General features: G+C 39.0%; 1 protein-coding gene across 1 annotated transcript in view; it reads left to right on the forward strand.

Annotated features, from left to right (window-relative positions):
• Positions 1 to 22573, forward strand: part of C3H14orf39 (chromosome 3 C14orf39 homolog) — a 57235-nt gene that overhangs the window by 15324 nt on the left and 19338 nt on the right. The window contains exons 5-10 of the mRNA XM_055132073.1: positions 7891 to 8078; positions 8161 to 8203; positions 9995 to 10115; positions 11705 to 11796; positions 13621 to 13757; positions 15556 to 15632. Of these exons, the coding sequence (XP_054988048.1) occupies positions 7891 to 8078; positions 8161 to 8203; positions 9995 to 10115; positions 11705 to 11796; positions 13621 to 13757; positions 15556 to 15632 (658 nt within the window). The remainder of the gene's footprint in view (positions 1 to 7890; positions 8079 to 8160; positions 8204 to 9994; positions 10116 to 11704; positions 11797 to 13620; positions 13758 to 15555; positions 15633 to 22573) is intronic.

Raw genomic sequence — 22573 nt, forward strand, 5'->3', positions numbered from 1 at the left:
ACTTTTTTGTGGAATCTTTTGGGTCTTTTATCTATAGTATGTCACTTGCAAATATAGATAATTTGACTTATTCTTTTACAATTTTTACCCCTTTGATTTTCTTTTCTTGCTTTATTGCTGTTGCTAGGACATCTAATACAATATAGAGCAAGAGAGGAGACAAGACAGGTACAACCTTGTCTTGTACCTGATCTCTCTGGGAATCCTTTTAGTTTTTCACTATTAAGAACAATATTTGCTTTGGACTTGTTATAGATTGCCTTTACTATCTTGGAGAATGTTCCTGTTTTGTCCACTCCTATTTTTATGAGGTTTTTTTTCATAAATGGATGTTGGATCTTGTCAAAAGCTTTCTCTGCATCAATTGCTCATATATTTTTATCTTTCCTTTTACTGAAGTGTCATATTATGTTAATTTATTTCTGTGTGTTAAACTGTCTTTGCATCCCTGGGATAAATCCTAATCAGTTGTGGTATATGATTATTTTTATATATTGTGGAATTTGGTTTGCTAAGATGTTGAAGATTTTGGCATCGATGTTCATTAAAGAAACTGGTCTGAGTTTTTCTTTTTAGAAATGTCTCTATCTACTTTGTGTATCAGTATCTTTATAGAAGCTATTAGGAAGGACTCATGTTTCTTTGATTTTTTTTTTTTTTTTGCTTTTTGGGTCACACCTGGTGGTGCACAAGGGTTACTCCTGGCTCTGCACTCAGGAATCACCCCTGGCAGTGCTCAGGGGACCATATGGGATGCTGGGAATCGAACTCAGTTCGGCCGCGTGCAAGGCAAACGCCCTGCCCACTGTGCTATCGCTCCAGCCCCTGTTTCTTTGATTTTTTAAAAATATTTTTGAAGAGTGTAAGGATTAGTAGTAGTAAGTCTTCTCTGAAAATTTGATAAAATACATCTGTAAATGCATCTGCACTAGGGCTTTAGTTTTGGGAGAGATTCTTGATTACTGTTTCAGTTTCCTTGCTGGTCCTTAAATGTAGAAAAAAGTAAATAAATGGGAATGTATAAAAAAGTAAATAAAACCAATATAATTTCATTGCTCGAAGGAAGCATTGTTCTTTTGGTATACTGAGATCTAATTTATAATTTATAAATTATAAATTTATAATTTAATAAACTGACAAAATTGTTTACATTAAATGTAATTATGTAATTAATTTAATTTAATTTAATTTTTTTTTGCTTTTTTGGTCACACCCGGCAATGCACAGGGGTTACCTCCTGGCTTTGCACTCAGGAGTTACTCCTGGCGGTGCTCAGGTGACCATATGGGATGCTGGGAATTGAACCTGGGTCGGCCGCATGCAAGGCAAACGCCCTACCTGCTGTGCTATTGCTCCAGCCCCAATTTTATAATATTTTTTAAAGCAAGTAACAAAAATTGCAAAGCAAAACATCAAATATTTAATTAAATGTAACACATCTATCATTTAGCCTAAGTAAATATTTTCTCATTTACCTCATTATTGTTTACCCATTGGTAGAGAGTGACAGAATAAAATGATTAAGGAAATGATTAAAACTATAAGAAAGGTTGGATTTTTTTTAAGCAAGAAAGATTTTATTTCTTGAAGTATCTTAGATTATAAGAAATGATAGCAATAACAGTATTGGAATTCCTTCACATTTGAATAACTATTTGGGCTGGAGTGATAGCACAGAGGGTAGGTTGTTTGCCTTGCATGCAGCCGACCTGGGTTTGATTCCTCCACCCCTCTTGGAGAGCCCGGCAAGCTACTGAGAGTATCTCACCTGCATGGCAGAGCCTACCCTTGGCGTATTTGATATGCCAAAAACAGTAGCAACAAGTCTCACAATGGAGACGTTACTGGTGCCCGCTCAAGCAAATTGGTGAACAGGATGACAGCGATACAGTGATAGAGTGATCTAATGAGTTTAGCCAAAGGTTTATCTATATTATTTATTCTTTTCAAAATAACCAGCTTCTGGTTTCATTGACTTTTGGGGGGGGGGTTATTGCGTTCTTGGTTTCTATATTATTGATTTGTGCTCTGGTCTTTGTTATTGCCCTTTGTATGCTGGTCTTTGGATTAATTTGTTGTTGGTTCTGCAGATATTTGAGATGTGCATTTTGATTGTTGGTTTTATCTTTTTCATCTTTCCTAATGTAGGCCTACATTACTATGATTTCCCTCTAAGAAAGGTGGAAATTTAGAGAAAAAATCTTGCTGTTATTTAGTAGTGTGTTGTTCAGTCTCCAGGTGTTAGAGTTTCTCCATATCTTCTTTTTATGATTAACTTGTATCTCTGTGGCATTGTGATCTGACAGGATTGTTGGTATGATTTTTATGTCTGTGAATTCATGTAGGTTTATTTTATACCCTGATATGAGATCTATCCTGAAGAATGTTCCATATACACCAGAGAAGAACCTATTTGGCTTTGTGAGGATGTAAGGCCCTGAATTTATCCACTAGCCCCAGCTCTTCTAGTTCTTCATTTAGTGCTCTTATTCCTTTGTTCTGTATAGTTGATCTGTCCATTGGTGACAGTGGAGTGTTGAAGTATCCCCCTACTATTGTGCTTTCATCCATATGTTTAAGTTTTTGAGTAAAAGCTATAAACTTTGCTGATCCTACATTCAGGGCTAGTTTAGTTATAGCAAATGCTCTCAGCTCTTTTTGTTTCAGAATGATTTTATCCTTTCCATCTAAGTGAGAGCTTCGTGGGGTAGTGGACTCTAGGTTGAAAGTTTCTTTTCACTGAGTAATTTGAACATACTGTTCTACTCTTTTCTCTCCTGTACCATTTCATATAGGCTGGAGCAATAGCACAGCGGGTGCTTTTGCCTTGCATGCAGCCAACCTGGGTTTGATTCCTCTGTCCCTCTCAGAGAGGCTGGCAAGCTATCGAGAGTATTCCACCTGCATGGTAGAGCCTGGCAAGCTACCCGTGGTGTATTCCTTCACCACGATGTGCCAAAAACAATAACAAAAAGTCTCACAATGCAGATGTTACTGGTGCCCGCTCGAGCAAATCGATGAACAATGGGAAGACAGTGCTACAGTGCTACAGTGCTAACATTTCATACGAGAGATCTGTTGTGATTCTTACGTTGTTTCCATTATATTTAAGTTTTCTCCCTGGAATATTTAAGAAGTGTGTCTCTCTCTTTGAATTCTGCCATTTTGATTACTGTATGTCTTGATGTTGTTCTGTTTGGGTAATTTTGATTGGTATTCTTTGGGCCTCTTGAATCTGTACATCGGGCTCCCTCCAAAGAGGTGGGAAGTTCTCAGCTATGATCTCTCTCACCACTTGTTCTTCCCATTTCCCGTTTTCTTCTCCTTCTGGTGTTCCTATAATTTGAAGATTGTTCCTTTCTCTTATCTATTAAGTACCCTACATTCTTTCCATTCTAGTGCTATTCTTTTGCCAGTTCCCTATCAGTGCTGGCTTGTATTTTGCCTTCAAGTTTGTCTATATGGTTCTTCACCTGTGAAATTCTGCTACACTGGCTTGCTATTACTTCAGTTAATTTTGTATGGAATCTGTCATCCTTTCTATCAGTTCTTCTTTGAGTTGGTTGAATTTCTCATATAGTGATACTTAATTTCATTGGCCAGTACTTGCCTAATTTCGGTTGCTAGTATAGTGAGTGTTGATTTCAGGTCCTCATCAACTAGGCCCAAGAGTTATTTATTTATTTTCAAGATAAATATCTTGAGATATTTATTTTAGAGTTCAAGATGCCACTCTGTCTAACATTCACTGACTTAAAGAAGGCCTTCAATTCTGTTGAGACTAAAGCAGTCGTCGAAGCCCTAGCCAAACAGAGTGTTCAAACTCAGTACATAAAGATCTTCTTCAAGCTGTATTACGAATTCACCACCAGGATCTCACCATTCTACAAGGAAGTGATCATTGACATAAAGAGAGGGGTTCGGCAGGGCGAAACCATTTCACCGAAACTCTTCAGTGCCACCCTCGAGAATGTCATGCTATGACTGGAATGGGAAGGAATGGGAGTGAAGATAGACGGTCGGCAACTATACCCACCTCTGCTTTGCTGATGACATCGTTCTCATAATGCCAAACATTAGCCAAGCGGCACAAATGCTGGCCAGCTTTGACCTCGAGTGTGGAAAGGTTGGACTGCAGCTGAACCTCAACAAGACGATGCTCATGAAAAATGAACTAGTCCCTGATGCTCCATTTGCTCTCAATGGAATGAATATCTCCAAATGCAGCAGCTATGTGTACCTGGGTCGAGAACTCAACATGAGGAACGACTTGGCGCCAGAACTGCGCAGGAGGAAGAGAGCAGAGTGGAAAGCCTTCAAGAGCATCGAAGAAGCGGTTAAGAGGATGAAGGACCTCCAACTCTTTTCGATTCCACCATTATTCTTGCACTAACATATGCCTCAGAGACCTGGGCCCTACACAAAATGGATGAGAACACTATTCGGGTATCCCAAAGAGGAATTGAAAGAGCTATGCTAGGAGTATCACGTCTCACTCAAGTGAGAGGATTTCGGAGCTCCGATCTCTGTCGACGGACAAGAATCAGGGATGCTGTCTCGTTTGCCAACACATCAAAAATGAGATGGGCTGGGGGCTGGAGTGATAGCACAGCGGGTAGGGCGTTTGCCTTGCACGCGACCGACCCGGGTTCGATTCCCAGCATCCCATATGGTCCCCTGAGCACTGCCAGGGATAATTCCTGAGTGCAGAGCCAGGAGTAACCCCTGTGCAGAGCCAGGTGTGACCCAAAAAGCAAAAAAAAAAAAATGAGATGGGCTGGACATGTAATGCGATTCAGAGATGACCACTGGACTAGAGCTATTATCGACTGGATTCCATGGAATGTCAAAAGACTGTGTGGCTGCCCACCAAGGAGATGGTCAGACTTCTTCATCAAAACCTTGAAAGAACAGTTTGAGGCTATTTCTGTTCCTGGAGCGAGCAGATATCATTGGACTACACTAGCACGCGACAGGGACAAATGGAGACGTTACTGGTGCCCACTCAAGCAAATTGAAGATCAATGGGAAGACAAGTGATACAAGTGACAAGTGATATTTATTTTAAATGTAGGAGTACTGCTATTTATTCAGCCATTGATTGAGCTGGGCATGAACTCATTACATTTTTTTAATCACTGAGATATAGTTACAAAGCTTTCATATTCAAAATTCAGCCATACAATGATCAAACATCCATCCCTCCACCAGTGCACACTTTCCACCACCAGTGTCCCCAATATACCTCCCCCCTCCCAGTCCTCACCCTGACTCCATGGCAGACAATTTCCCCAGTACTCCCTCTCTACTTCTGGGCATTATATTTTGCTTGAATTTTCTCACCACCTTTCAAGCCTGGCTGCCAGGGGCAGATGCTAGATCATTTATTGTCCATTGCTCATTTTGAATATCATGGGTGCTGTGATATCGTACTTCTGGAATTCTAGATTATAAATGGGTTATAATCTAGGGTTCCAGAGACATTTCTGTAGGTCATTAATCCATTTTGGGATTCAACTGGGCATCTCAGGACGAGGGCTATTAGTCCGCTAAGATGGCGCCCGGAGGCAAATTGTGGGTGTGACAGTGGGCGGACAGCTGGGGAGGGACAGCCCAGCACCTCTGCTGCCATGCAGCATGGAGATTTAATCCTGGAACCCACATACACTGGCCTTGCTTGTGGAAGCTCTTGGTTGCCAGGATTCCATCTGGAGTAGGTGGGAAAAGTGCACCTACTCCATCTGGGGTGCCCTGGTGAAATTGATTCGGTATAGGGTCCAAAGAGATCTCTGGCTCTGTGGTGCCTTTAAGGACTCGCTCCTGTGTCTCTGGCTTTTGATCTTTTTCAAGATTTATTTATGGGTCTTTGAAGCAAGGCCAGTAATAGCGTTTACAGGGTAGCACTGGAGTTGGTTCATGTGGGTGACTGCCAGTGCTCCCATATTTATTGGGAAGTTGGGGGAGGTAGCCCACCCCAACTTCGTGAAAGCCTGGAGATTTCAGTCACAAAACCCACATACCCGAATTTTCAGCAGATTATATCTTGGTGAGGTCTGTCCTGAGAAAGCCGGGTGTATGGTGGCGATTTTGGATTGTGGAAGTAAGCAGCTGCTGGGGACTCTGCTTGGGCAGGCACAGACCAACCTGCCCCCTTCCAATTTACCCCAGTCTGTTCAGCCATGCGCAGGTCCGAGATTAACTGTGGCTTTTGATCTCTTTCGAGATTTATCTATGACTCTCTGAAATAAGGCCAATAAATGAGCTTTTATATCTGAGCTGGAGGTGCTTTTGGGCATGGCTCCCACATACCTAACTTTTGGCCTTTTAGTTTCTTGGTAAACTTGGTTCCAAGTTGTTGGGGTCTCACCATAGGCACAGTGGCAATTTTGGGGTACCAGGAAGCCTGAAGGCACCATCAGGCTGCTGATGCACTCGCCCCGCAGGTACAAGTTGACCTATTAGCAGCACCGTACCCCCAGACCTAAGAGTTTTAATGAGGTGAGGATTTGCCTGGGTTTCTATACTTGTCTGATACAGCAGATGGGTTCTTTAGTTTCTCCATTGTTCTTTGAGTTTTGTGTGGACTAATGTAGAAGTTTAGATTCCCAGTTACTTAAGAACTAATATGTTCAATTGTTCATATCTGAGGGCTATTGATAATTCCTTTACCATATAGTGCAATTGGACTATGACAAGGGGTTTTTGAACTATACACATGTTTAATTGAGATATAGGAGTATAAGGTTAGTGAAGTATGTTGCATTCTCTGGCTTCTGTCTTCAGTCTCAAGTGTGTTCAGTTAAAATCTTGTATTGATGTATTTCCACATGATTTTGGGTTCAGAGAATTAAAGCTGATGTCAGATTTTGCCATTCCCTGATGTAGGGGCTGGGATTGGTGAAAAGGAAGCTCTCAGGGTCCCAGATATGAGGCTTTCTTTCTGGAGCCTAGCCATGGTGAGATAGCATGGGTGGATGGAAATCCCTTAAATTTCATTTACAAAGTAGTCGTGGAGGGCCAGAGAAACAGTACAGTGGATGAGATGCTTGCCTTGAGCAGAGATGTCCTAGGTTTGTTCACTGGCACTGCATATGATTACCCAAACACCACCAGGAATTATCACTGAGTCGGTGATGGAGGATTCAGTCTTGAGTACAACCAGGTGTGCCCCCCAAACAATAGAACAGTTGTGGAATACTAAAGAATAACTGTGAACCCAAAGTTCTAACATAGAACTTGACTTCACGTAATATTTTTAGCTTAGAAATTGAAAAACCACTGTTGTACAGCTGGTAAACTGTATAGAACAGAAATCTTGTAGTAAAGAGATTTAGGAAGTTGGGGCTGGAGTAATAGTTCACAGGTAGAACACTTGCCTTATATGTTGTTGACCCAGGTTTGACCCCCAGCACCAATATGGTCCCCTGAACCCTGACAAGAGTGATTGATCCCTGAGCATAGAAGCCGAGTAAACCCTGAGCACTGCTAGTTGTGCTCCTCCCGCAAAAACAACAACAACAACAACACACACGAAAGATTCAGTAAGTAATTTATCAAAAGAATCAGGTTCTTTAACTGTAGTGTCAATTATTAGGATGACAGACAAGAAATTACAGAGTTGGACATATTAAATTATTGTAACCTTTGAAAGGAAGCATAGTTTCCTAAGAATGGAAGAGGATTAGGAAATAAAGAACTACAAAGAAAAAGAGTAGAGGATTGGAAAATGATGGAATTAAGGAAAGTTCTAAGGTATGGCAGTATTGAGGGAAGTGCAGGGATAAGTAGATATTTGACTTACCTTTATGCTTAATTTGGTAGACTTCAAGTTACATTTAGTAAGGTTTTGAAATGCTTTTGTTGTGGCAACATAACTTTTGATTTTTACAGAAAAATGTATGATGCATATGTATGTGAATATAAAGATGTTTTGAAGCAATACCAACTGAAATACTCAGAAATACCCGTTTCACATGAATATTATGAGAAGAAAAGAGAGTATGAAGAAATTCAGAGCAGAGTCTTTGCATGTACTGAACAACTTAAACGGAATGAAACTATTTTTATTGAGTTTCTAGGTATTGACTTTTTTGTTTTTTAAAATAGTGGTATCTTGTTTTGGAATAATATATCAATCTAAAATGTGGCTTTATTTTTCAGTGCCGCCTCCCTTTCCATCACTTACTAAGTGGACATTACATCTGTATCCATTATAGTATTTCTAAGTAAAATTTATATTAGAAAAGTATTTTTGTGTTTTCATTGTTAATGACATTTTTCTGGTAAAAATTGGTAGGTGTTTTTGAAGATCATTTTGGATTAAGTTCGCATAGGTAGTAGTTTTATTTATTTTGTATTTAAAATTTTTAATAACAAATTTTAAAAGTTTTTAAAATTTTTTATTGACTGAGATTCTGTGGTTTAAAATACAATTAATAATGAGTTTTCACGTACATACCACACCCATAACCAGTGTTCCCACCTTCCTTTTCCAATGATTAAGTTTTATAAATGTGTGCTTGCAAGGAGTAAGCAATTTTAATGAAAGAAAAGTGATATATGTATTCAAATTTTAAGTGGTTTACCTTAGCACCTATATAACTGAAAAAAAATTTTATGTCTCACTAAAGATAGGATTATAGTTAAATTGATTTTTTTATTAGTATGAAAGGTGTAGGAAGGGGTGAGTCACAATTATTTGTCTATAGAAATTCACTGGGGACCTATCTTGTGATAGGCAGTATTAAAGATCTAAGTTTTTGCTGTCACCTGAAAGAATGTTCCTGTTAGGCATGATTACTGTTTGGGAGTAGAAATGTTGATGTTGTTAATATAAATGGACTTTTTAGAACTTTCTCAGAGCCAAAAAGTAACAAATCATACCAAAATAGGAGCATTCTAGTTTTTAATTCTACTGGCATTGAATTACATACTTATGTAACTCTTAATTAGTCTAAATCTTGTTTAAGATCTTTCCTGATGATGAATTTGGCACTTAATACGCATCTAACCCCCACAATCCTTCATAAGCTTTTCTATGATTATAACTCCCCAGTTTGTACTAAGTCTTCTTTATCCCTGCATTCTACCTTGCATCCTTATGTTTTATTCCTAATAATTCTTTTAACTTCTTTGCTTCTAGTTCTCTATTCTATTTTTATGCTGTTCTGTACTTAGCTATTCATTTGCTACCATCTTTTAATTTCTTAGTAGTAAGGATAGAGGTTGTAGTGCAGAAGTGACAGCAGGGTTTTAGGGAACTGAACCATAGGATGGTATAATATGCAACATCACGTCACCAAGAGAATAGAGGTGCTGGAGGTATGGAGAAACAGAAGTTATGATTAAAATTTCTGCTTAAAGTTTAAATGAACATTTTATGGTATTGTATGATTATATGGCAGTGGTATTATAAATAATATTCAACTGAAACTTTGTGCTCTACCATATATTTATGTAAACCATGTATTTAAGACAGTAAGAAAAGTAAGGTTATGATATTGACAGATTTTCTCTGAGTTTAAAAATTTTTTAGTTGAGTAAATATGGTTACAATAGTGTTAGCATTTATGGTTTTAGTATACAAAGCTACTTTTAACTACTATAACCACTACTGTGTTTATTTTAAAACTAAATGAATTGTATAAAAAGCTTGACCCATTCAGGTTATCTGTTATCAAATGAGAACTTCTCTACTCAAAAGCCAACTAATTAGTCAAACATAAGATAAAACACTTAAAAAAATTTAATTAAAAGGAGAAAATCCTCTCACTGTTTTGGATTACATGTGTTTTTAAGCTCAACATTAATGTAAACAAACTTTCTTAGTCTCTTTGCCTAATTTTTATATTTGCTTTATCCCTGTTCTCAGATGCTATTATTATTTTTATTATATGAAACAAAAATGATATTACATAACATTACTTATTTCTGACATAACACAAATATTGTAAATGAAAATTTACTTCTGTAGTATGGTTCCTTAATGTAAAAGGGTTAATTTGAGAGTTAAAACACAAGATATTATCAAACAAGCCAACAATGTTTCAAAAGGCTCATCTGAAATGAAGAAAGAAGTAGATGAAATAGAAATAGAAATCAACGATTTAAACCAGGTATATATTTTGTTACCTGTGTATTATGTGTGTAATAGTGCGAAAGTGTAATGGAATGCTTGTTGGCAGTCTTAGTAGAGCTATTTTTTAAAAAAATTATTTATTTTTTAATTAGTGAGTCACAGTGAGGGTACAGTTACAGATTCATACATTTTTGTTCTTGTTTTTCCCTCATGCAATGTTTAAGAGCCCATCCCTCCACCAGTGTCCATTCTCCACCACCAGTGAACCCAGTATCCCTCCCACCCCCCAGTCCCATCCCCCCACCCCACCCAGCCTCTGTGGTGAGGCATTCTAATTTGATATCTCTCTTTCCTTTTGGGTATTGTGGCCTGAAATAGGGGTATTGAGTGGTCATCCTGTTCAGTATCTAGTCTACTTACAGCATGCATCTACCTTCCCGTGCAGGATCTCCAGTCACATATTACTAGGTGTTCCCTTAGAAGAGCTATTTTTAAAAAGCCTAAACATAGAGAAATGCCTTAGATATTTTATTTGCTCAGATCACTTTATATTTAGTGTATTCAACTCTCAGTTTTGAGGAAATGAATAAAGAAAGTGGATGAAGGAATAACAAGATTAATAGCAGGAATAAAAACTATTAAAAGAACTATAAGAGTAAATCAGCAAAGCAAATAGAATAGTACATGGTTTGAAGAACTTAATCTTGAAAATTTATTGTGCTTTATAGAGCTAGAATTGTCTTACCTTTAAGGTACAGCATGCATTTCTGGTGTCACATATTGAGATATGACTTTTGTTGAGAAGTATGAGAACACTGCAAAGCCACTCAGGTTAAAAAAAGTTGTCAATACCCCTGTTGCAAACCACAGCACCAAAAGGAGAGAGAGAGAGAGAACAAATTGGGATGCCCTGCCACAGAGGCGGGGTGGGGTTGGGGGGATGGGATAGGGGTGGGAGGGATACTCAGTTCATTGCTGGTGGAGAATGGACACTGGTGGAGGGATGGGCTCTCAAACATTGCATGAGGGAAAAACAAGCACGAAAAGGTGTGAATCTGTAACTGTACCCTCACTGTGACTCACTAAAAAAAAATTTTAAAAAAATAAGAAAAAGAATAAAGAGAAAGGGTTAGAAAAAAAATAAAACATTTTTGTCAATCAAAAAAAAAAGGAGAGTTGTGTGTCTGTGTGTGTGTCTGTGTGTGTGTGTGTGTAGGAGAGCATAAAAATAAAAGAATAATTTCTGAAATTTTTGAAAATTACTTTAAAAATATATGTTTATCATCCATAGGTAGGAAGTTCCAACTAATAGTATTATCTTAGTAATTAGAACTGGAGACCACTTCCTTTGAAATACATGAGAACTATATGTCAATGAGGAGAAATCAGTGTCTACTTTGCTTCTAACTGCTTTTTAATTTTATTTGTTTTTTAACTGCTTTTTTAGAAAGATGGGAATTTATTGAAATTATGTTTTACTACTGAAATGTGAGGAAAGTAAAATGAGTTTGGTTCACTGATAAATTCGGCTCCTTTGCAAATTTCACAAATACCATTCAAATCATTAAAGCATTTTTAATGCTTTTTACTTAATATTTAAAATTTCACTTTTATTTTTCTTTTTAGCACATTAAAAAACATTATGAAACCAAGAGTCTTTTAGAAACTCTGGAAGAAAAAAATAAAGACACGGAAAACAAAAAGGAATTGGAAGAAAGGTATAGATTGACTTTAATATCAGATTTTATGTGAATAGATATTTTGATTCTATATATTATACCAAATCACTAATATTATAGTATTTATAATTTATTATAAGTATTTTTTGTTTATTTTCTATAAAATGTTATATTTTTAAATATTGTGAATTAGTATTAAAATCTCCTTGCTTTTAGTAAGGCCAAGAGTAATGTGTAGAAAGTGATAGGATGGTAGCAGTAGCACATCCATTGTTTTATACCTGTCATGTCTGTACATGTCTTTGTTTTTTTTTTTTTTTTGGTTATTGTTCCACACTGACAGTGCTCAGGACTTACTTCTGGCTCTGAGTTCAGGAGAGTCACTCATGGCAGGGGACAGGGGATGTGATTCAGGGGATCAAACCCATGTTGGCCATGGTATATACATAGTATACAGCGGGGTAGGCACACATCCTACCCCACTGTATACCATCTCTCTGGCCCTCATCCTGTTTATTTATATTGGGTCAGCCAGTGAAAATAGGCACAATGGTGAGAGCAGAAGTATTGGGTTTACCTGTTTGGCACCCTGACCTTGGCTTGGCAAATTTCTTTACGAGAGTGAAGATAAGCTAAAATACTAGATCTATGACAATGTGTTTTCTTAACTTTTATCTTTCTTGCTCGAGAAACTTTTATCTTAATGGTGATAAAATAAATATAGAAACATTAAAGAAAATAATGATTTTGCCTACTACTGTTTCTTTTTCTGCTATATATTTTACATTTTTCCTTCCTGCCTATACCATCCTTTATTTTTAAATTTCCTCTACTTAGGTTCAACTACCCTCTTCATCATTATTATTATTATTATTATTACTATTATTATTTAGCATACTCTGCCAAGTCAGCTTTTCTTGCTGCTTCTCTGGATCCTTTCTCTTCTTGACTCATTTATCTCCTATCCATGAAAATGTGCCTTTAATTTTATTTATTTATTTGTAATACAAAACGATCATAATTTCACTTATCACAATTTTTAATATAAAAATTCTATTAAGAGTAACTTAGAATAAATATTACTGACAAATAAGATCAATATATAAATTAGTATTTAACTCAATTAATCACTGTATCACTGTCATCCCGATGCTCATCTATTTTGCCCAACTTGATTAATAGTTAAAGAAAATTAAATTCCCTCATCTATTATCTTTGTTAGAAGCTGGAGCGATAGCACAGGCGGGTAGGGCATTTGCCTTGCACATGGCCAACCCGGGTTCAATTCCTTCGTCCCCCTCAGAGAGCCCGACAAGCTACCGAGAATATCCTGCCTGAAAGCCAGAGCCTGGAAAGCTACCTGTGGCTTATTCGAAAAGCCAAAAACAGTAACAACAAGTCCACAATGGAGATGTTACTGGTGCCTGTTCAAGCAAATCACTGAACAATGGGACAACCATGCTACAGTGCTACATTATCTTTGTTGTTAATTTAACAGTTAATTTCGGTGCTTTCTGGGGGTTACATAGACTTGGTAGCAGTGCACTATTGATTGCACATGCTGTGGTACTAGGGATCACAAGTGGTGTTCTTCCAAGAATCATACTCTGCTGTGCTGGGATCACACTTATCATGTGAGGCAATATGGGGAATGAATGACAGCCTTGTAAGATAGTGCTCTGCCACTGTGCCAAATCCCTAGGACCAATGTTATTTCTTTAATTTGGGAAATGTCAGCGAAATCTTTCTTCCACAAAAATAAGACCCATTTATCTGTAGAATTAAGAAATTTAACTATATAATTATAACTTTAAAATATATTAATCTTTCTAGCTTAGTCATGTAATTCACTTTTCTCCTTAGAATTTTTGAGAAAGATGAGCATGAACATGTACTTGCATTGAATAAAATATCTGAAAATACTCAATTGTTTCCTCCTCATGTGTCACAGACATTGGTCAGATCAGTAAAGATACATTCTTCAGAAGCAAGAGTATCAGGTATAGTATATTTATTACTAAAATACTTCATTTTCCTTAAGAACACAGAAGAAGAACTAGAAGAAATTTCAGTTACTTTTTTGTATAAGTGGGAATAAACACAACTAGAAACTAATAGCTTTAGGAAAGTACCACTTAGATTTTTACTGAGAGTAGACAAGTTTTGACTTCGATACCTGTTTTTTCTCTGTGAGAAATAACATGATTCTAAAAATGTATTTTGGTCTGGTTGAAATTCTAGCAGAAAAGAATAAATAATTACATCTTCTTTTCTTTTTTACTTGAGAAGTTGTGCTGTAAGCATGTATGATTAAGGTGGATATAGTTTTGTGTTTTGAGATATATGAGTGATGTTCATTGAATCTGCAGATTAGGTAAATTATATTGGATGTTTTTCCCTTTAGTTATTAACATCAGCAATGTAATTTTTCTTGTGGGGGTGGGGGAGGCCACACCTGGAGGTGCTCAGCGCTTTCTCATAGCTTTGCACTCAGGAATTACTCCTTGGGATGCTCAGAAGACCATATGGGATGGTATGACAGGGATTAAACCCAGCTCAGCCATATGCAAGGCAAGTGCCCTACCCACTGTACTATCTCTCTGGCCCCAAAAGAAATTTTTGGTGCTGTGCTTAGGAATCACTCCTAAGGCAGTGGAGTCTGAGGGACATATCTGGAACCAGGTATTGAACCTGGGTTCGCAGTGTGCCAGGCAAGTACTCTACCCACTGTACTATCACTCCAGCCTCTGCACCAGTATATCTTCTTTGGCTCCTCATTATAAAGATGTTTTGTGGGGCTAGAGAGGTAGTACAAGAGATATGACACATGCCTTCCACACAGTCAACCCTGGTTTGATCCCCAAGATTACATATGGTCCCCTAAGCACTCCCAGAAGTGATCTTTAATCCCCTCAAGGTGTGCCACCCCTAAAATAAGAATATAAAGATGTAGGTTTATTAACTGGTTTTATATTACATTCATAATTACTGTAATATTAATAACTTTAATAACATAATAAGACTGACTTAATTTCATAATTCTGTATTTTAGTTTAAATGAAATATTTCATTAATTTTTTAATTTACAAGGATGGGTTAAATGTTGGGTATATATGCAGCTGTTAGAAAAAAGGAGGTCAAGAATTTTGTAGTTAAGTGGATGGGCATGAAAAGTTTCATGCTGAGTGAAATGAGTCAGAAAGAGAGAGACAGACATAGAAAGATTGCACTCATCTATGGTATATAGAATAACAGAGTGGGAGACTAACACCCAAGAACTGTAGAAATAAGTACCAGGAGGTTGACTCCATGGCTTCGAGGCTGGCCTCACGTTCCGGGGAAAGGTCAACTCAGAGAAGCGATCACCAACTACATTGCAGTCGAAGGCCATGTGGGGGAAGGGAGTTGCGGGCTGAATGAGGGCTAGAGACTGAGCACAGCGGCCACTCAACACCTTTGTTGCAAACCACAACAGCTAATTAGAGAGAGAAAGCAGAAGGGAATGCCTTGCCACAGTGGCAGGGTGGGGTGGGGGGGAGATGGGATTGGGGAGGGTGGGAGGGATACTGGGTTTACGGGTGGTGGAGAATGGGCACTGGTGAAGGGATGGGTTCCCAAACTTTGTATGAGGGAAGTGTGAGCACAGAAGTGTATAAATCTGTAACTGTACCCTCACGGTGATTCTCTAATTAAAAATAAATAAATTATAAAAAAAAAAAATCAAAAAAAAAATGTTGGGTATAATATTTGATTCAATATCGAGAATTTATTTGAAATAATTACTATCTAATAACCTAGACAAAAAAGAAGAATGTTTTATGAAGTGGTCAAAGCTTCCAAGTATTGACTTTGGACAAAAAGAGGATGATACACAGGTAGGTATTTCTATTTCAATATATAACTTAAATGTCTACTTTAAATAAGATAAACGTGCTTCCACTTAAGAAGCACACATCGTGTGTGTGGGGTGCGTGTCTGTGTGGGTATGTGTGTGTTTTGTGCACGCATGTGCACAACAAAGAGAAAGAACTATGCTGAATTAGTCTTAAGTATAATAGCAGGGTTTAAAAACTTAATACTTAAATATGACAACTTGAACAGATGTTGTAACTTTCTTTATAAAAAAAAGCCCAGAAAATATATTTAAAAATACCAAGCTTTGTACATAGTTGACCAAAATATGAGACATTTCTGTAGGAACAAAAAAGATTGGAGTGGGAGAGAAATTGTCCAGAACTTACATGGAAGAATACTCTTGCAGAAGTTTTAGGTCTGGGGAAAATGAATAGAGTTAGTGGTTGGGTTGTTTTAGTGGGAGTTAGTGTGGTCTTTTATTATTTTATCTATTGAATTCATAAGCATATCATCTTTGTCTAGGCCTCAACAATAGGTTAACTCTGTAGGCGAATATATAAGATCTTGGTTTACAAGGATAGATGGTACTCTGAAAGGGTCTTTTGTTTTTGGTTTTGTTTTGGGGCCATACTATTGGAACTCAGGGACTTGGTGCTTGGGGCTTATTCCTGTGGTTCTCGGAGACCTTGCAACACCAATGATCCAGTCATTTGAGCTATCTCTCCAGCCCTATCTGTGTTTCTTGATAATCATGAGAAACAAGGAGCATACCATCCTGAAAGCTGTCTCCTTATATGGCACTTCTGTGTTCCCACATTTTTTTATGGAAATCATCCAAAGAGAAATTCACAATGAAAAATATGTTGATTTTGATGAATTACAATTATTACACATAGATATAGGGCAGAGGTATCTAAAGTAATTAGTGGGCCTTAATAAGTTTGAATATGTATTAACTGGGGCTGGAGAGATAGGATAGTAGGTAGGGTGCTTGCCTTGATGCTGTCAACCTGGGTCAGTCCCCAGCACTCCATATGGGTCATGTGTGTCCTACCAGGGATGATACCTGATTGTTGAACCAGAACTTCTGAGCACAGCTGTGTGTGGCCCCAGAACCAAAAAACCAAAGATATTTTAACTATATATTAAAAAATCTGAAAATCTGGAACTGAAATTCTAGATGCTATTAAATATAGTTAAAAAGATGTAAGATAAATGAAAATTTACCAAAGTTTACTGAAGTTCTTTTTATGTTTGAGAATAGAGGGAGCAGATATACTAATTATGTATGTTGTTAGAAAAATGTAAATTTGTGCTGTAAATTTATCCTTTATGTCAAACATATAAGATTGATAACCAGAAGAGATAGGAAATGTGTAAGTTTTAAGTGGTAAAATAAAAGAGGGGAAACAAAAAAAAATCCAGTCTAACAATGCAGAAATGTGGGGAGGAGAAGAATTAAAAACAGGAAAGCATTATAAATAGAAGTCAAGGTACCAGAAATCATTTTGAACAAATCAGCGATCTTAAAAGTTTGACTGAGTTGCTCCAGAGAGCACAGGGAGTTACAGAGGTTAAGGCACTTGCTTTGCACATAGCCAACCCAGGTTCAATCCACAGCATCGCTTATGGGATCAAACCTGGGGCAGCTGCATACAAGGCAAGTGGCCTCTTTTTGTACTGTCTCTCTAGCCCCCAAATACATAGGGGGTGCTGGGTGCAAGGCCACAGGCAAAGGAAATATCCTACCCATAGTACTATTACTCTGGCCCCACCAATTAGTATACTTTGAATAGCCTAGGAAACTGGCTGTTTCTACCATTGAAACAAATTAAGTAGATGAAAAAAAAGGATAAAGGGGATTTGAATATCACATTTAATATACTTTGCCCAGCATTCATAGTGTTTACAGTATTCATCAAACTTACAAATAAAAAGTATCTAAGTCAATTCAAAAGTTGTTTTCACTTATTAAAATATTTTTTAAAAAGTTTAACAAAAAGATATAGCTCACTCCCCAAATACTGTTTTGCTTAAGGAAAGAAATTTACTGTACTTGTCAACTTACTTTTAGGCTGTAAATGAATCAAAGTAGCAAGCAGTCACATTTATCAAACTCAAATTTCAAACTCATTTTGACCTATAAGTTAAAAACTCATTAATTTTTTCCTTACAACTCCATTAGTAAAACAAGTTTTCCTTTTTAATTTTTATTGAATCACTGTGAGATTGTTACAAGCTTTCATGTTTGGGTTACAATCACACAATGATCAAGCACCCATACCTCCCGCATTGAACATTCCCCACCACCAATATCCCCGATATACCCCTCTTTCCCACTCTCCCCTTACCTCCATGGCAGACAATGTTCTCCATACTCTCTACTTTTGGGCATTATGGCTTGCAACACAGACACTGAGAGGTCATCATGTTTGTCCATTGTCTACTTTTGGCACACATCTCCCATCCTGACTGATTCCTCCAGTCATCATTTTCTTACTGATCCCTTCTCTCTTCCATCTGCCTTATTCCCTCCATTCATGTAGCAGGCTTCCAGCTATGGGGCAATCCTCCTGACCCTTGCATCTTGAACTTTTGCAAAACCTCAATGAGCTTGGTCACCATGTGGATATGGTCATTCGTGCTGAATCCTTTTCGGGACCTGGCTTGCTCACATGGTTGTGCTTCGTCTAGTGTTCTGCCAATCCTATTCAGGATGACTCGAGTGAATAACTTGTAGACGACAGACAACAGGCAGATTGGGCGATAGTTGCCAATGTTGTGAATGTCTCCCTTCTTGTATAACAGGATGGTCCTGTTGGTTTTCTATTGTGATGGAACCTTGCATCCAGACAGGTAGCATGTGAAGAGCCAAGCCAGTGTATTGACGAGTACTGGCGGCAGATTATTCAGGTGTTCGGGTCTGATCTTGTCTGTACCAGGTGCTGTACACTTCTTTACCAATGAAATGTCGAGTTGGAGTTTGGAAGGGAGAATGCTGGGAAAGACATATCCATCCACGTAATTTGGTATGTGGGCAGGTGGACGTGGCTATCAAAGATTTCCGAGTAGAAGTTGTGGATAACCTATTCCATTGCCCTTCTGGAAAATGGGATAGATCCATCAGGATGTCGGAGGGCAGTCAGCTTGGTCTTAGAGTTGGCAAAGGACAGGTGTTGAGAATACTTTTCCCGGCTTCTGCCACATTGGCCAACACTGCTGCTCTTCTCTCTTTGAGGTCTTCCTTTATCACTTCTCTGCACAGCTTTGTGAACTCGGACGTTAGCTTGTGATTGCCTGAGGCTCGCACCAGACCACATTGGCAAATGAGCTCGAGAGTTTCTGAAGACAGGCTACTTTTTGTGGCTTTTTCTCTGCATTCCTTGCACAATCATGGAGGTGCTGAACCAGTCGATCATATTCCTTGTTGATGTGAACAAGGGCGTCTTCCCATATTGCTGCAATAGTGCCAAAGAGCTCCCAATTGGTGGTCGTTCTTGGAGTTTTCTTCTTAAACTTTGCAGCCCTTTCTCCCTGCTCCGTGAAGTAGAATTTCACACGAAGGAAACAGTGGTCTGATCCTGTTTGGAACTTTGGAACAACAGTGACATTGGTCAGGCAGAACTGTCGATTGAATATGATGTGGTCTATTTCATTGTGGAACTGTCCACAGGGAGACTCCCATGTTCAACATTTAGACTCGGCTTTCTGGAATTGCAAGTTACCATGGATGGTCTTGGTCAACATGACGAACTCAGACAGTCTCTCACCCTGTTTGTTCCATTCTAGGCCGTGGGTCCCGATATGGAATTCTTTGGGTGACCTTCCAGGTCCTATCTTGGCATTAAAATCACCAACAGTGACCTTATAGAAGGTTTGGTCTTTATAGAATTTCCCCAGCTCCATATAGAACTTCTCCGTTTCTTCATCGTAGTTGAGTGTTGGTGCATAGATGATGAAGATAGAAACTGCCATTAACAAGCCACATCTGTTCAAATGTAAGCGACCGATTCGGGTTATTAAGCATTCGAATGAATCAGTGCTCATGGCCAAGTTTGTGTTGACAAGGACACCAGCACCACCGACACTCTACTGTCACATGTTCCGAGGAACAGTTCTTCTCCAGTGTCAAAAATGGCCTTCTCGTCTCAGTCAATCCAATGATAGTCGTACTTGATTTTCCGCCCTTGCAGCATCAGGTCCTCAGTGATGCTTCCGATGCCAGCGCACATGCATTAAAAGTGCAAATAGTCATTTTAGTCCTTCTATGTTTTGACAGCCTTGTTTGGCCCTGAGATTTTATCAGCATCTCCTTGTTCGTCCTTCTTAACGCTGCCATATTGGGTGCTCTTCCAGGGTTAGGGGAATGAGGCCCATTGTTGTTACTGTTTTTGGCATATCAAATACGCCACGGGTAGCTTGCTAAGATCTGCTGTGAGGGCAGGATACTCCTGGTAGGTTTCCGGGCTCTTTGAGAGGAATGGACGCTTTTAGGCCGGCCTCTAATCACCATTATAGGTGTTCTGATGATTCAGACCATATTTGAACCCCATCAAATATGGTGCGGTAATGATGGAAAATGGGAAGTGCTTATGATGTGTCATGGTCCAGAAAGTGGTCTGGAGCATGGCGTCGATTGGGTAGTGGAGGTCGGCCGATGAGGAATTTATCTGGCGCTGGCAGGCTGGGTCTTGTGGGTGTGGCCCCTGGGTCACCGGAGATTGGTGGAAGCAGGCAGAGGATCTCTGTTTCTGGGTCCCGTTGAGCCTAGAGTCCAAGGTCACAAAGTTCCGTATTACCTGGTTCTGTAGGACTTCACTCATGCGTGAGGCGCAGCCCAAGTGTCTGGAAAGCAGAAGTATAGGATACTTAGAAGTATAGTGAAATGCAAATGAATATTTTTTGATTTTTGAATTTTTTTCATAAAGTTGCTCAAAATAATTGATTTTATTCAATGTTTCAACACAAGTCCCACTACCATTACACCTTCTCACCACCATTATTTTGAATTTTCCCACCATCACCCAAAACTGCCCCATAGGCAGATGCTAAATAATTTATTTTGTATTGTTATGAATAGTATGAAGTGTCCTGGAATTTTAAAATTTAAATATTGGGGGCCAGAGGCATTTCTGTGGAATGCTGCTCTCTTCTGAGACTCATTTGTGCATCTCTGGGTCATGGCCGTTAATGCGCTTAAATGACGCCCAGAGGCAGTTTGTGGATAAGATTTCCAGGAAACTGGAAGGGTGGGTAAATGCAGGAGGATCCAGCTCCTGACTCCATGAAGCCTGGCATTTCCAACCACAAGTCCTGAGTACCTGGGTTTTTCAGGGGGTTCATTCTCATGGTTGGGGCTGGAACTTGGGACGAGTCTGTGAAGGTTGACAGTGAGTGTGGCAGCAATTGGATTCTGGAGATTTGCAGCTGCAGGGGTTCATTTGGGGCAGGCGGAGGGACATATCTTCCCTCCTCCAGGGTCCCCAGATGAAATTAGCCTGGTGTGGGGGTGGGGAAACATCTCTGTGGCGTGCTGATCTCTTTTGAGATTCATGTGTGAGTCTGTGAAATGCAAATTGAACCAATGAATGCAAATAAAACCCATTTTTACCTATCAGAATCAGCCTTAAAAAGTTTGATAATAAGGGTGTCAGAGTGATAGTACAGGGGATAGGGCCCTTGCCTTGCATACAGCCAACCTGGGTTCAGCTCCCTAGCACCTCATGGTCCTGTGAGCCCCACTAGGAGTGACCCCTGAGCACAGACACAGGAGTAAACCCTAGCAACTGCTGGGTGTGGCCCCCAAAACAAAAAGGTAAATAAGTTTGATAATATTCCTGTGACCATAAAAGTTCTTATAACCTAAGAGATGACATAATTAAGAGTAGTAGCTGTTGGCAGAAATTAATGGGATATAACCTCACAGCCATGCTCAAGGCTGCTCTCCAGAGGCTCGGATGAGCCTCACCTACAGGGGAACCTGCAGAAAAGCCGAGGTATGTGGGACCCATGACTGAGATCTCCAAGCTCACTTGGAACGGGACTGGACCTCTTCCCCCCCAGCTCCCCAATTTTTTAGTAGCTTGACAGCAACACCCACAAACTGCCTCAGGTGCCATATACCATATAATCTCATCAATAGTGAGGATCCAGAGACTCTGAAATAAAGCTTCCAAAAGAAAAAGACACAGAAGGTCCTGGAGCGCTCAGCCACGACCTCTTAAACTCTAGCCCACTGAGGAACCAAAAGTAGCACACATTTGTTTGGGTTTAACATATATGTTATACAAGGGCTTAAGTGGCTCCAGGATGAAATACAGCAATCTTCACACACTTTCCTCTTAGGTTGGTGGGAAGGTGCATGGTGATGGGATCGGTATTTGAATACTCTCTTTAATGAACTATTGTGAACAACTTTAGAAAAATAAAAAATTTAATGGAATGAAATATTCATATTTTTGTTTTGTTTTGGGGGCCACACCCAGTAGCACTTAGAGCTTGCTCCTGACTCTAATCAGGGATCACTCTTGAAGAGCTTGGGAGACCATATGGGGTGCTGGAGAATGAACCTGGGTCAGCAGTGTGCAAGGTAAGCACCTCCCTGCTGTACCATCACTCCAGCCCCTAAACTTTTCCTTTTAAATAAGTTTTTATTTTGGGTCAAATAAAAAAATTAGGGACTCTTCAAAATGAGTGATTCATGAAAGAGTTGAAAAAGACAATGCAAACAATATGGCAGTGGTTTAGATATTTATATTATGTAAAACTTCACTGTATCACTGTCATCCCATTGCTCATCGATTTGCTCAAGCGGGCACCAGTAACGTCTCCATTGTGAGACTTGTTACTGTTTTTGGCAAATTGAATATGCCACGGGTAGCTTGCCAGGCTCTGCCATGTGGGCGAGATACTCTTGGTAGCTTGCCAGGCTCTCAGAGAGGGGTGGAGGAATCAAATCTGG

Source organism: Sorex araneus, chromosome 3 (genome assembly GCF_027595985.1).
Source record: "Sorex araneus isolate mSorAra2 chromosome 3, mSorAra2.pri, whole genome shotgun sequence".
NCBI classification, from domain to species: Eukaryota; Metazoa; Chordata; class Mammalia; order Eulipotyphla; family Soricidae; genus Sorex; species Sorex araneus.